Source organism: Miscanthus floridulus, chromosome 9 (genome assembly GCF_019320115.1).
Source record: "Miscanthus floridulus cultivar M001 chromosome 9, ASM1932011v1, whole genome shotgun sequence".
NCBI lineage: Eukaryota > Viridiplantae > Streptophyta > Magnoliopsida > Poales > Poaceae > Miscanthus > Miscanthus floridulus.
The window spans coordinates 20,586,294-20,600,897 of record NC_089588.1 but is presented as its reverse complement, the minus strand read 5'-3'; the positions used below and the strand labels follow the sequence as shown (position 1 = coordinate 20,600,897).

Sequence of the window (14,604 nt, the reverse complement as noted above, 5' to 3'; positions counted from 1 at the left end):
TAACTTTTTTAAATTTGATCAAATTTATATAAAAGAGTGTTAAGAATTATGACACTAAATTAGTATTATTAGTTACACTATGAAATATATTTTTATAATGTGCTCGTTTGGTTTTATAATTTTTTCTATAAATTCAGTCAAATATTAAAAATTTTAACTTAAGACAATTCTAGGAATTGATGTATTCAGGATGGGGAAGTATTTTTAATAGTTATATGGACGTTTGTATCTCATAGAAAGGAAAGATAATTTAAAATATCAGCATATTTTGTATGTTTCTTTCTTTTTGTTTTTAGAATATTTTTGTGAACTTACTAAGTTTTTATTTGGAGTTCAGAACATTGTGCAATTTATAGATTACAACAAGCAAACTCAATCAATATAGTTCTACTATGTTAGCCTGACACATAAGCACAAAGCGGCTTGAGATTGACACAGACATGCGGACGTAAGTACGTAACACACCCTGGCCTCTTTTGATCTTGCTTCCAAACGGCGTCAGGGAAGGGGGAACGGGGAGGGGGAACGGCCCCAGGGAAATAGCAAGCCGCATAAATCCCCGTGGGGGGCTAACTACCCAGGGCAAATCTGTCACCTGTTGCCAAAGTAGCCCTAACGGGGAAATCACCCACACCTTTAGAATGGTGACGTTGATGACTAGGGATAGCAATGGGCCAGATTCGGGTCAGGTTCGAACCTTGTCATAGAGTTTATTGTCCGACTATTAAATCATTGATCTATGTGCAGGAATCATAAGGGTAGCACACGAGACATATTTATATATATATATATATATATATATATATATATATATATATATATATATATATATATATTGGTTTAGGTACAAGTTACCCTACGACCAGTGTGGAATGCTCCTTGTATATCGTATGCTCGGGTTTACAGGGGCGCTGATGAGTTAGTCTAGGGTTTGTAGCAATGAATGTTGAAGCACTCTGAATGGCTCACCTCTACCTTCCCTCATATAGTGTGGGGGGGAGGATTACAAACGAAATGCCGAATGATATGATACAAGTTGTCCTAGTTTGTTACAAGATGATTCTATCGGATGAACATTTGCTTGGCTCTCAAGTCTATCTAGCCGATGTATAGCTTTCCAAGAAGTTGATACACCGTATCCGCCCTAGGCCTCTTCCTTAGCAGGCTTGGCCCACCCTGTCCTAGTTGAACTTATCTCCTAGTGGTGAGATTAGACCGGATCCAAGACAATGACAAACCCGAAAACGACCAAACACCGATTCGGGTGAAAATCCACCCCGCCACCAAACCTGGTGGATCCTTGTGGGGGTATAATCCCAGGTACCCATAGCAATGAAGATGGGCCGCACCACTAGGGATGGTCCAGCCCACAAAATGAAGGCATGTGATGCAAGGAACTGATCGGTATGCATGCCACGGTTTCTGGAAAGAATCTTGAAGATAGAAAAGATCTGTTTGGATATGACAGATATCGTATTCCTTGTAAATACTTACCATATAGCCAAATAGATCTAGATCTAACCGACTTGTACCCCTACCCCCAGACTATATAAGGCAGGTAGGGACCTCCTCGAAAACATCTCAGATCATCTCGCTTCATAATACAAGACAGAGGACGTAGGGTATTACATCGATCAGACGGCCTGAACCTGTCTAAATCGCTATCTCTACGCCCGTGTCACCATCCGGCTCCAATTACGCGCACCTCCACCGATAATCTACTACCGTGGGTATACCCTCGGTAGACTGCCGACTAGATTTCGTCGACAGTGGCGTGCCAGGTAGGGGGTGTGCGTGCTAATTCCATGGCCAACTAGATGGTCAACTTCCCAAGCTCCATGATCCTCCCTAAGCCAGGCCTATCGTTCACGATTGGATCCATAACCTGGGTCATCAACACCGACGGCAACGGAGAGATTGTGGAGATAATGTAGGATAATCCTGCTCCAAACATGTTGACGCCGATCATGCCGGTGTTGACACCTCAAGCTCCGATGTCGGCCCCTCGCCGCGTAAGAAGATCCATTGATCAGGATGATCTGATCACATCGGTCGATCGGGTCACCGACGGCTTAGCCGAGTGCTTGTCTCTCGCGAAGTCGGTTTTAAACCGATCTACCATTGGAGGCGAGGCTCCTACACTCCAAGGTCACCATGCCACTAATGCTAAGCGCCCTGCTTGTGTACATCGTTCGAGGTGGCAAGATCAAGATTTGGTGATCACGGCAACTCCAGAAGGGCGTACCATTCGACGCCGACCACTCTCCGCCCTGACGGAAAGTACGTCGATGCCCGATTCTCTTGGGCCAGTGGGTGCAAATCCGATCTATTAGGATGCCATGCACCATCTTTTTGTCGACCACGCCGAGCGCAGCCATGTCAATGACCTATATAAGATCGACCTCCCTGAGGCCGACCAGCCTGCGCCAATGGTGAACATGGTGCAACTCCGGCAGCTTCCGGATGAAACGCTCTAGACCATCCTAGAGGAAAGCCCGAGCCATACTCTGAGAGCTCTACCAACAGTTGTCCACCTTTCCCTCTAGGTTTTGGGAGAGAGCTTTTCATGGTTAGCCACGATAGCGTTGCTATCGATGGAGAAACTAGTGTTCAGCGCCGTGAGTGCGAAACAAGAAATGCTGATTGCCAGCAACGTCGCCATGAGGAAGCCAAGCACGTTGCCCAAGTCGCCAGAGGTGGACTGCCACCCATCGCCTGCGATCTCCAGCAAGATTTCCTCATGGTGGACAATCAACAAGTGGAGCAAACACCAAGTGTCAATCTGGCTATGGCCACCCACGAGTTGGCTAGACTCCCACAAATGTCGGAGGTACTGAAGGTTCAAGCGCTGCTTAAAGCTGCTCAGGTCTAGGTCAACGACATCTGAAACCCAGTTCCATCCTTTTTTACCACGTCGGCTTGTAGTCAGAACCCCCATGGCTCTCGCTATGAAGGGGAAAGTCGTTACCATAGCGGCCAGATCATCCAAGGGGGTCTAGGGGCAACATCGCCATCAACCATGGATCACATGGACCATGAAATCAGCATGGCCAACCAGCTCATAATGCTAACCAGGAGGTTAATCAACCCCTGCGAGGTGATGCCCGCGACCACATTAATACCAATATTGATGCCTGCAATCGCATCGAGAGAAGTCGGGCTCGGCGACATCAAGTGGAACTCCAATGCCAATAGGAATATGACAAACAACACGGTGACCCCGTCGGCATCCGACCACTCCCTGCCATTGAGCCGATGGGACCCCATCCCTTTATAGCAAGGCTATGAGCTGTATAATGGCCCATAGGATTCAAGGTCTTCGTGATCGATCCCTACGATGGCAAAGCTAATCCCAAGCAATGGGTGCAGCTCTATGAGATCGCCGTACGTGCCACCGGAGGAAACACCGATGTGGTGGCAAACTATTTTCCTGTCATGCTCTCCCAATCTGCCAATAATTGGCTTATGGGCATAGCAGAGGACTCCATTGAATCTTGGGATGATCTCAAGAAAGTTTTCATCGAAAACTAAATGGCAACGTGTCAGTAGCGTATCACGAAGTATGATCTAGAGAAACTCCATCAGACGTCTGGGGAACCCTTGCGAAGCTACATCAGGTGTTTCTTAGAAATGAGGAACACCATCCCTAACATTGGCGACAGTGAAGCTATCTCTGCCTTCACCAGAGCACTCCATCACCACCAAGAGCTGCACTCCAAGCTCTATCGCAAGAGGCCCCAGACTATTGGCAAACTCCTGAAGGTTCCAAATTCATACGCTGATTCCGAAGAAGCCGATTGGAAGTTCAAGGACGACGTCGCTCGTGCTTCCTGCTTGGATCACCATCCACATCGCGATGATGATTGCCATGAAGAATGGCGCTATGAAGACCATGACAGGCGCTACAACGATCATGAACGCCATCATAATGATCAGCCAGAGGGATCAAGGGCCGCACAGCTGCGCCACCGCCGACCAGAGAACTTCATCAACAACATAGAGTAGCCACACGCTAAGCACAATTTCAACGCTGCCTACGAAAAGCTCCTTGACGGTCCATGCCCAATTCATAAGGGCAGCAAGCACACCACGCAGCAATGCTATGGCATGGCCAAAGCTTTCCGCGATGAGGAGCAAAAGCGACAGAACCGCAAGGACGATGAGTCAGACAACAAGGGAGAGGAGCATCCTAAGGATGCAAGACCCACCTTATAGGACGCTTGCAAGACTGTTGCCATGATCTTCGGAGGATACACCGCCTCTAAAAGGAAAGGCCAGCAAAAGCTTACCTCTCGGTAGGTCATGTCGATCGCCAAGTACGATACGGTCACCGATCGTAAGTATCTGGACTGGTCGGAGTACAATATCACTTTTAGTAGGGCTGACCAGTGGGCAGATATCCCATATCTGAGGCATTTCCCACTCGTGTTGGATCCCATTATATGCAACGTGCGATTTAGGAAGGTCCTCATTGACGGTGGGAGTGCCCTCAACATCCTCTTCGTCGGAGCCCTACTAAGTTAGGACTCACCAAGGACGATCTCATCCCTGTCGATTCTCCATTCTGGGGGGATTGTGCCTAGCAGAGCATCCTAGCCCTTGGGTCAAATCACGCTGCCAGTCTAGTTTGGCACCGCCGACCACTTCCGTACTGAGTACGTGAACTTCTTCATTGCTGACTTCGGCACTGCCTACCACACCATCCTTGGTCGACCAACTCTTGCCAAGTTCATGACCGTGCCGCACTATGTCTACTTGGTATTGAAGATTCTGACAGAGCAGGGAATCCTCACCCTGCGCGCCAACGACTCCACCGCCTATGACTGCGAACGAGAAGGACCTCTCCCTTAGGATGGAGGCTTGCATCGCTGACTCCAAGAAGGTGCCAGTAGAAGAATAGGCGATATTGACTCAAGAGCCACCTTGGTCTGTGACTAAGTCCAAAGACACGAAGGAGGTCGAACTCGTCGTCGATGACAAAAGCAAGATGGCCTGAATCGGGGCCAATCTTGACCCCAAATAGGAAGACGCGCACGTTAGCTTCCTTCATAGTAACGTCGATGTGTTTGCATGGAAACCTACTAACATGCCCGGCGTTCCTTGGGAGCTGATCGAGCACTCCTTAAATGTCTTGCCGATAGCCAAACCGATCAAACAGAAGCTTCACCGATTCGTGCAAGACAAAAAGGAGGCTATTAGGGCAGAAATAACTCAGCTCTTAGCAGCTGGCTTTATTAAGGAGGTGTATCACCCGAAGTGGCTTGCCAATCCGATCCTTGTAAGAAAAATGAATAATGAATGGAGAATGTGTGTTGATTACACTGATCTTAACAAACACTACCCTAAAGACCCCTTTGGCTTACCTTGCATTGACGAGGTCATAGATTCCACAGCCGGTTGTGAGCTCTTCTGCTTTCTCGATTGCTACTCAAGTTATCACTAGATCTCCTTAAAGGAGGATGACTAGATTAAGACATCGTTCATCATACCTTTCGGTGCCTACAGCTACACCACCATGTCCTTCGGGCATAAAAATGCTGGTGCCACCTACCAGAGGGCTATCCAACGATGCCTCTAGGATCAAATTGGGAAGAACGTCGAGGCCTACATCGATGATGTGGTTGTTAAGTCTAAGACTGTCGATAACCTCATCACCGACCTTGAAGAAACTTTCCAAAACCTAAAGAAATTCCAATGGAAGCTGAATCCCACTAAGTGCATATTCGACGTTCCATCTGGTATACTCCTAGGCAATGTCGTTAGTCACCATGGTATTGAGGCAAACCCTGAGAAGATAGAAGCGGTTGCAAAGATGAAACCGCCGACCAGCATGAAGGATGTCCAGAAGCTAACGGGGTGTATGGCAGCTTTAAGTCGTTTCATATCCCGATTGGGCGTAAAGGGTTTACCTTTCTTCAAGCTACTCAAAGCTTCGGAGAAGTTTACCTAGACGCCTGAAGCCAACAAGGCCTTTGCCGAGCTCAAACAATTCCTCATGACGCCTCCAGTCATGATGGCACCACAAGCTAGCGAAACCTTATTGATCTACATCGCTGCAACTAACTGTGTCATCAGTACTACAGTCGTCGTTGAATGAGAAGAAGCCAGGCATGCCTATAAGGTTCAATGCCCTATCTATTTTATCAGCGAGGTCCTGAATGAGTCTAAGGCTCGGTACCCACAGGTCTAGAACCTGTTGTACGCTATCCTTATTACGTCAAGGAAGCTCCATCACTACTTTGAGACATATCAAGTAGCAGTGGTTACTGAGTATCCGCTGGGCAACATCCTTCGTAACAAGGAAGCCAATGGCCGCATCATTAAATGGGCGGTAGAGCTCGGCATGTACTCCATCGATTTCAGAGGCCGATAGACGATAAAGTCTCAAGTGCTCACTGACTTCATCGCCGAATGGACCGACATGCAAGCTCCTATATTAGCTGACCGACCCAAGCACTGGGTCATGTACTTCGATGGCTCCCTCAACCTTGATGGTGCTAGGGTAGGCATCTTCTTTATCTCTCCATTCGGAGACAAACTTCAATACGTCCCCTAGATTCATTTTTTGGCCTCCAATAATGTTGTCTCCACGGTCTCCGCATAGCTATCGAGCTCGGCATTAAACGCCTCTTGGTATATGGCAACTCCACGCTTGTCATTAATTAGGTCAACAAGGATTGGTCCTATACTAGTGACAAGATGGATGCTTACTGCTCGGAAATCAGAAAGTTGGAGGGCAAATTCTATGGTATTGAATACCACCACATCGTATGAGATCAGAACCAAGCTGACGACTAGCTATCTAAGCTTGGGACGACCAAAGCCAAAGTTCCAGCCGATGTTTTTGTCCAAGATCTCCACACGCCATCCATTAAGCAGGAGCAAGAAATTCAAGAATCTTCCTCTGCTGAGCAGTTGGTCCTGGTAATTCCTGTGCCGAGCAGTGATTGGCGAGACCCTTTCATCAAGTACCTAACCACTGCACAAGTACCGGCTAACAAGACTAAGATAGAGCACCTCATCCACCGCAGCAAGCATTACGTGCTAGTCGATGGCAAGCTAATGTGGAAAAATGCAAAGGAGTTGCTTCAAAAGTGCATCTCTCAGGAGGAAGGAGTAGCATTACTTCAAGAAATCCATGTTGGATCTTGCAACAACCATGCAGCCTTTAGAAGTCTAGTTGACAAAGCTTTCCGAGTAGGTTTCTATTGGCCATCAGCAGTCACAGACACTGAAACACTCGTCCGATGGTGTGAGGGATGCCAATTCTTCGCCAAACAGATCCATGTTCTAGCTCAAGCTCTGCAGACAATTCCTACCTCCTGGCCATTCGCATGCTGGGGACTGGACATGATCGGGCTTTTCAAGAATGCCTCAGGTAGATTCCGATGGGTTTATGTCGCTATTGACAAATTCTCCAAGTTGATTGAGTACAAGCCACTCGTCCAGTCTACAGCAAAAAAAGCAGTAGAGCTACTCGACGACATCATCGATAGGTTTCGGCTGCCAAACAACATAATCACTGACCTCGGTTCTACATTTACCGGCAGCGACTTTTGGGATTTTTGCGAGGATCATTGCATCTCCGTCAAGTATGTATCAATCACGCACCCCAGGGCTAATGGCCAGGTTGAGCGAGCGAACGGCATGATTACAGACGCCCTGAAGAAGAGGTTATACGAGAAGGACCAGAAACATCTAGGCAAATGGCTAAGAGAGTTGCCGGCTATGGTCTGGGGACTAAGGACCCAGCACAGTCGCAACACCGAAGTCTCCCCCTACTACTTGGTGTTCGAATCAGAGGCTGTATTACTTGCCGATGTTGCTTTCCGAGCACCAAGGGTAGAGAACTACGATGAGGAGCAGAATAATCTAGCTCAGCAAAATTATGTCGATCGACTCAAAGAAGAACGCTTGGTCACATGTGTTCGGACGGCCAAGTACCTGGACAGTCTACGAAAGTACTATAACTGCAATGTCCAGGAGCGCTCCTTTGTGGTCGGCGACATGGTACTCCACAGGAAACAGAAGACCAACAGGATGCACAAACTATCTTCACCTTGGGAGGGCCCATACATCGTCAAGGCCGTGATCTAGCCGGGTCATATAGGCTCTGTGATCAAGATGGTGTAGACATCCCTAACTCTTGGCACATCGAACACCTTAGGCGTTTCTATCCCAGAGACGCACTACAAAGATATGTACCTCTTTATGTATATACGCATTTCAATATTGATTTTTCTACTTTCTCTCCGAATTGTTTTATCTCCATAATTTGTCCTCCCAATATTTGTTTTTCCATGTTTAACATCCTTAAGATGAAAGATACTTTCGCCATTCGATTCGCCGAACTGCCTCGTTCTTATTTGCACTTTCCAGAGACAGCCTTATCTCTGGCTTCTCCCTACACGTGCACGAGCTCCGCGCTCTGCGTTACGGGTGGTTGGCAGTGGCTCCCCAGTGACGCATGTACTTCCTACACATGCACAGGCTCTAGCGCTCTGCGTTATGGGGTATGGGCTAGCTGGGGCTAGGGGCTCATATAAGAACCAAGAGCTCGGACGCCTTTCATATTAATAACAAACTCATTATAAACATAGCAAACATCTTTAAGATTCTCCATTTGTTCTCCATTACTTTGCCAACCAGTCATGTTCTCATTCAAGTTATCTAGAAGCAGCCCTGTTCTCGACTTAGCACCTAAATGTGCATGGGCAATAGCACTCTGCGTCATGGGCGGTCAGCAGCGGCTCCTCAGTGATGCCTATGCTCCTAAGCGTACATAAGAGCTAAGCTCTTTACGCCATGGAGCGTGGGATAGCTGGGGCTGATAACAAGATAAAGAACAAAACAACTACACAAAGTTAATATTAAATATTAACATATGTTAAACATAATGTTTCCTATACAACTGCTCAGCACAATGTAGACAAGTCTATTACATTCTAATCCCTCAAGGTTGATTATCAGCATCACCGAACAGGATCAAGTCATCCGCCAGTTTGATCGCCGACTCGGACACCTCCTCCTCAAGCGCGGTGATTTGCTCGTCACTCAGATTTTGAGCAAACCCACCGTCTATTCGTTCAAGCTTCACTGAGGGATAGACCGATCAGACTACCACCAGGGCATGTCCCAAGGAAGAATAAGCGACGCCACGAGCATATTGCTTGAAGTTCTCCAGCGCCAACTTGCACTTCTCCACGATGACGTCCGACTGATGTGGCCTGTTGGGCTCTGGTAGATGTGGGGCGATGAGGTCCAACATGAGTTTTATCCCATCAGTCATGGCCTTCACCTTGTCTTCACTGGCACATAGCCAGAGCCCAAAGTCATGGAATTGCACCTAGGTATTGGTTCGGATCACTGCAAACAAGAAGGGCAATCGTGTTAAACACGTTTCTCACAGCAAGACAAGCATTCTTATGAGGACTGACTTACACTTCAGCTCCTTAGTGAGTTTTTCTTTCTCTGTCCGAGCTTCATCTCTTTCTTTCTCTGCTAACGCTTTGGCTTCGCGCGCTAGCAGAGCTTCGGTATCTGCCTCCGCCCTAGCATCACGTGCCAGGCACGCTTTGGACTCTACTTGTGCCTATGCTTTAGCAAGCTCTACAAGAATGAAAGATTACTGTTAGCCCAGGCGACATGAGAATATGAAAGTAATACACCATGGGGCCTAAGGCCTTACCTTTCTCATGGTCTACAGCATCGCTTAGCTGGTCCGTCAGCTCCCAGTTTTCTGCCTCCAGTTGTGTCTTCTCTGCCCGCAACTTCTCCCAATCAGCATGTGCCTCGGCTAACATTTTCTCCAAAGTCTCCACAGACTCACACAACCATTGGTTTTCAGCAATCAACGGAGCCGCCTGCTGTAGCTGGCGTGTGTGGTTCTCGGGGATCTTAATTAGCTCATGTAGCAAACAAAAGTTAACAGGTGTAATCTACGACTTCAAATTGGTTGTGCAGATTAACTTACCTCAATGTGACTGGACACTGATGCTAGTGCCGCCTTGAGCTCCTTAACCTACTCACTTGCCTCCTCGTCCTCCACCACCTCCATAGTGTCTCCGCAGCATACGAAGGTCCGCAACAGCTAAGGCGGAGGGTCCCGGGTCTCTGGTGCTTCGCGCTCAATCTCTTCTATCACCTCGAGGGACTCCCTAGCCTGCTTTGGAGCTCGGCTCGCTTGTGGTCGGACAGAGGGGCCAAGATCCATCATCGGTGTTTGAGCCCAGGGACTGGCCCTTCGGTCTAGGCGACTGGTTGGCTCGACAGGGATGTCTTCATTTACTGGCTTCGGGTGCTTGAGAACTTTGCCTTGGAGATCAGCCGGGTCTTTGGGTGACTCTCGCGTTTCTTCCGGCTGTCCATCCCCAGCACCCTGCGTACTAACAATCGTAGCGCTCGGCTCGGCCTCCTACCGAGCATCATCGACGCCGACCGGGTGGACCTCCTCGGTCGAGGCGTCCCTGCAACATGATATCATATTATTACTACTTCCACTTTGGTTTCGCCTAGACTAAGTCTGGGATAGCGATACTCACTCGTTGGAATGCCTATGTGCAGCTCTGAATGGTTAGGGCTTGTTGGAGCTCCCCTGCCCTTCAGTTGTTGGCATGACTCTTGAAAACACCGGAGGCGGATGGTTCGCCTCTGGTGCTTCCGACCTCACCACGGTAGTCCTCCTGGCCGAAGCCACTCATCTAGGCTTGGGGACTTCACCCCGAGTGGATCTCTGATTAGCTACTCCTTGGGCTGGCTGGTCATTACTACAGTGGCCATACGCGCTGCTCGTTTGAAAGGTCCTAATGGCTAGAGGGGGGTGAATAGCCTATTAAAAAATTCTACAACAACACTTAACAAACCGGTTAGACAAATATGAGGCAAAGCGAGTGTTGTGCTAGCCTACTAAAAATGCAAGCCACTTACCACAATTCTAGTTTATATAGTCTCTATCCACGTAATGGCTATGTCACTACACTAAGTTAGTGTGCTCTCAAAGGCTAACTAAAGAGCCACACTAACCAAACTAGCAAGCTCTCACGACTAGCTACGCTAAAGAGCTCGGCAACTAGTTTGCGGTAATATAAAGAGAGAGAGCAAGATGGTTATACCGCTGAGTCGAGGAATGAACCAATCAATCACAAGAATGAATACCAATGAAGACCAATCACCTCGGAATCAAATGTTGACAATGATTTTTTACCGAGGTTCACTTGCTTGCTGGTAAGCTAGTCCTCATTGTGGTGATTCACTCACTTGGAGGTTGATACGCTAATTGGCATCACATGCCAAACCCTCAATAGGGTGCCGCACAACCAACACAAGATGAGGATCACACAATCCATGAGCAATTTACTAGAGTACCTTTTGGCTCTCCGCCGAGGAAAGGTCAAGAACCCCTCACAGTCACCACGATTGGAGCCGAAGATAATCACCAACCTCCGCTCGATGATCCTCGTTGCTCCAAGCCATCTAGGTGGTGGCAACCACCAAGAGTAACAAGCAAATCCCGTAGCGAAACATGAACACCAAGTGCCTCTAGATGTAAACACTCAAGCAATGCATTTGGGTTCTCTCCAAATCTCACAAAGATGATGAAAAAATGATGGAGATGAGTGGGAGGGCTTTGGCTAAGCTCTCAAGGTTGCTATGTCAATGCAAATGGCCAAGAGAGTGAGCTAGAACTAGCCAAATGATATTTATGGACACCGCCAAACAATAGAGCCGTTGGCTCAATTATTGGGCTGGCTGCGGGATGATCGGATGCACTGGTCGTGTGCACCGGACGTGTTAGGTGTGGCGACTGGACACATCTGGTCGCTGCATCTGGTTATAGCTAGACCGCCACATGTCCCATTCAAATGAAGTAGTCGTTGCTGCCACAAGTCTCATGCTCAACTATGACCAAACGTGTCCAGTGTGGACGACTGGACATAGGATGGGCAGCGTCCGGTCGAGTCCAGAGAGCTCCCAGAGCCCCTCTGGGCCGACCGAACGCGTCCGGTCACACCGGACCGGACGCAAGAGACTCAGCGTCTGATCGAGTCCAGAGAGCTCCCAGAGCCGCTCTGGGCCGGCCAGACATGTCCGGTCACACCTGACTGGACGCTCCTAGAGTCTGATCAATTATAGCGCTAAAACTCGAGAGTTGCTGAGTCATACCGGACGTGTCCGGTATGGCGACCGGACGTGTCCGGTCGCTGCGTCCGGTCACAGCATCTAGTCAATACCTGCGATCCTACCTCGGGCTATATCACCTTGACCTGACGCTAAACAGTAATTCGTCAGCGTCCGGGAACTCCACAGAACTAGAATCTGGTCACTTTCACTTAGTCGCTTCACCTCGGGTCAAAATATCGAACGCGTCCGGTCACTCCAGTCAGACTACCTGATATCTGGATGAAATACCGGACGCGTCCAGTAGCCACATCGGACGCATTCTGTCATTCTGTGACCAGCGCGACTAACTCCTTTTCAACTCTATCTTCTTTACCCTTGCTCAAATGTGCCAACCACCAAGTGTATCACCTTGTGCACATGTGTTAGCATATTTTCACAAACATTTTCAAGGGTGTTAGCACTCCACTAGATCCTAAATGCATATACAATGAGTTAGAGCATCTAGTGGCACTTTGATTACCGCATTTTGATACGAGTTTCACCCCTCTTAATAGTACAACTATCGATCCTAAATGTGATCACACTCTCTAAGTGTCTCGATCACAAAACTAAAAAGCTCCTAACAATTTCACCTTTGCCTTGAGCTTTTTGTTTTCTTTCTTCTTCTCCAAGTCCAAGCATTTGATCATCACCATGCAATCATCATCATCATGTCATGATCTTCATTTGCTTCACCACTTGGAGTAGTGCTACCTATCTCATAATCACTTTGATAAACTAGGTTAGCACTTAGGGATTCATCAATTCACCAAAACCAAACTAGAGCTTCCATCATTGCTGCAGCGTCTTGCCTCCGTCTTCATCATCTTCTGACCACTCTAAAATGAGTCGTCAACATGTTGAAGGCTCTGTAATCGAGATTCCACCACTCTTGCGTGGTGGTGGAGGGTTTGGCTTCTTCTTCTTCTTCTTCACTGGCTCTGTTCGGATCGGCTGCTTCCCGCGTGGTGTCTGTCGCCGCACGGGGGTTTCTCCACCAAGCCCTCGGATGAGGACGATGAGCTGCTCTCCAAGGATGGACCGGCCAGAGCTTGGGTCGGATGGGCATCTACGCCCTCCGGCCAGGTCTCGTCTGGCACATTGGAGACACATACAGCACGATCATGTTCCACAAGTTTTCAACAAGATGTTTTAATATCAATCAGACTTGCTGCTACAAGGACTACAAATGGTACATTCTTACCTTGGTGGTGGATTCATAATAGTATAAGCTCCTTGTTGCCCCACATTGTTTAGCTTGGTGTTCTTTGCAAAGAGTTCTGAGAGGTGGGCATAAGCATCATCTCTTTCAATCCTCTTGGGAGCTTCCCGTACGGGATCGTCCTCTCCTGCGTACTCATACATAGGGTGGACCCTCTCCTTGCTCGGCTAGATTCGGCATAAGACGATGTTGATGGCTACACCAACTCTTTCAAGATTGTGACGCATCCGACCTAGAATCTACAGAAGCTCATCGACCTAGGCCATCTCCAAGCCATTCGGTCTTGCCGACCAGTTTGGATGTGGAACTACTAAGTGGTCTATGTCAGCCAATAGGCTTGGTTCAGCATTGCGAATGTAGAACCACCTAGCATTCCACACATTCAACGATGTGTTAAGGGGTACTGGTATGTATTCCCTCACCATACCATCCCTCAACTGAAGAAAAACCCCACCGACCACTTTGGGGGATCTAGATCCAACGAAGGGTTTGAGGCAGATGAGATAACGAAAGAGATTGAAGTGCGGAGTGATTTCGATGAACGCTTCACACAGATTGATGAAAAGGGAAATATGAAGAATACTGTTGGGATGGAGATGGCACAGGTTAATGCCATAGTAAACTAGGAGTTTTCCGTAGGACTAGATGTGTAGGAATCCCAAACCCACGAATGAAATAAGCCTCGAATACAACTAGTTTATTGGTATCGAGGGTTGGGATTGGTTCACCTGCAGCGGGGCGCCATCCTGCGGTTACTTGATCTTGAAGGATGCCTTCGACCACCATTTCATCTAGGGTCTCCCACGCGATGGTAGATCTGACCCACTCCTGGTCACGGTGGACCTCGCCGGTACTCTCTGCCACCTCCCTCCCTGACTTCTTTGGGCTCTGGCGGCTGCGCTTCTTCCCACCTTTCGCCATTGGATCAGATCTGGTTCTATGTGGCTTCACTCGGATTGGATTAAGGTGGTGCTACGGTTGCGATGCGACTATAGCAGGGAGTTGGAAGGCGACCGAGCCGAGTGCAGCACGCTAAATGTTTCTGCGGTTGCGAAGGAAGAAGACCCGATGGTGGAATGAGGAGTGCGCCGTGGTGGACAAATTTATATGGTTCGACCCCGACCCTTCAGCTCTAGGGTTTTTGGGAAACCGTGCTGACTCCGCCGAAATGTTCGCGCCTCTCCGCATTCTTCGCACCATGTCATTTGTGACCCTCTGACTTC

At 48.3% G+C, this 14,604-nt stretch overlaps 1 protein-coding gene across 1 annotated transcript; it reads left to right on the top strand.

The window, feature by feature from the left end:
- Nucleotides 1-7,350: 7,350 nt before the first annotated feature.
- LOC136479400 (uncharacterized) lies at nt 7,351-8,097 on the top strand. Its single transcript, XM_066477277.1, has one exon. It carries the CDS (start codon nt 7,351-7,353, stop codon nt 8,095-8,097), a length of 747 nt encoding a protein of 248 aa, XP_066333374.1.
- The last annotated feature ends 6,507 nt before the right edge of the window (nt 8,098-14,604 follow it).

What these genes read in the sequence shown, in the direction of transcription:
- LOC136479400 (XM_066477277.1), top strand. Translation starts at nt 7,351, where the DNA reads ATGATCGGGCTTTTCAAGAATGCCTCAGGTAGATTCCGATGGGTTTAT.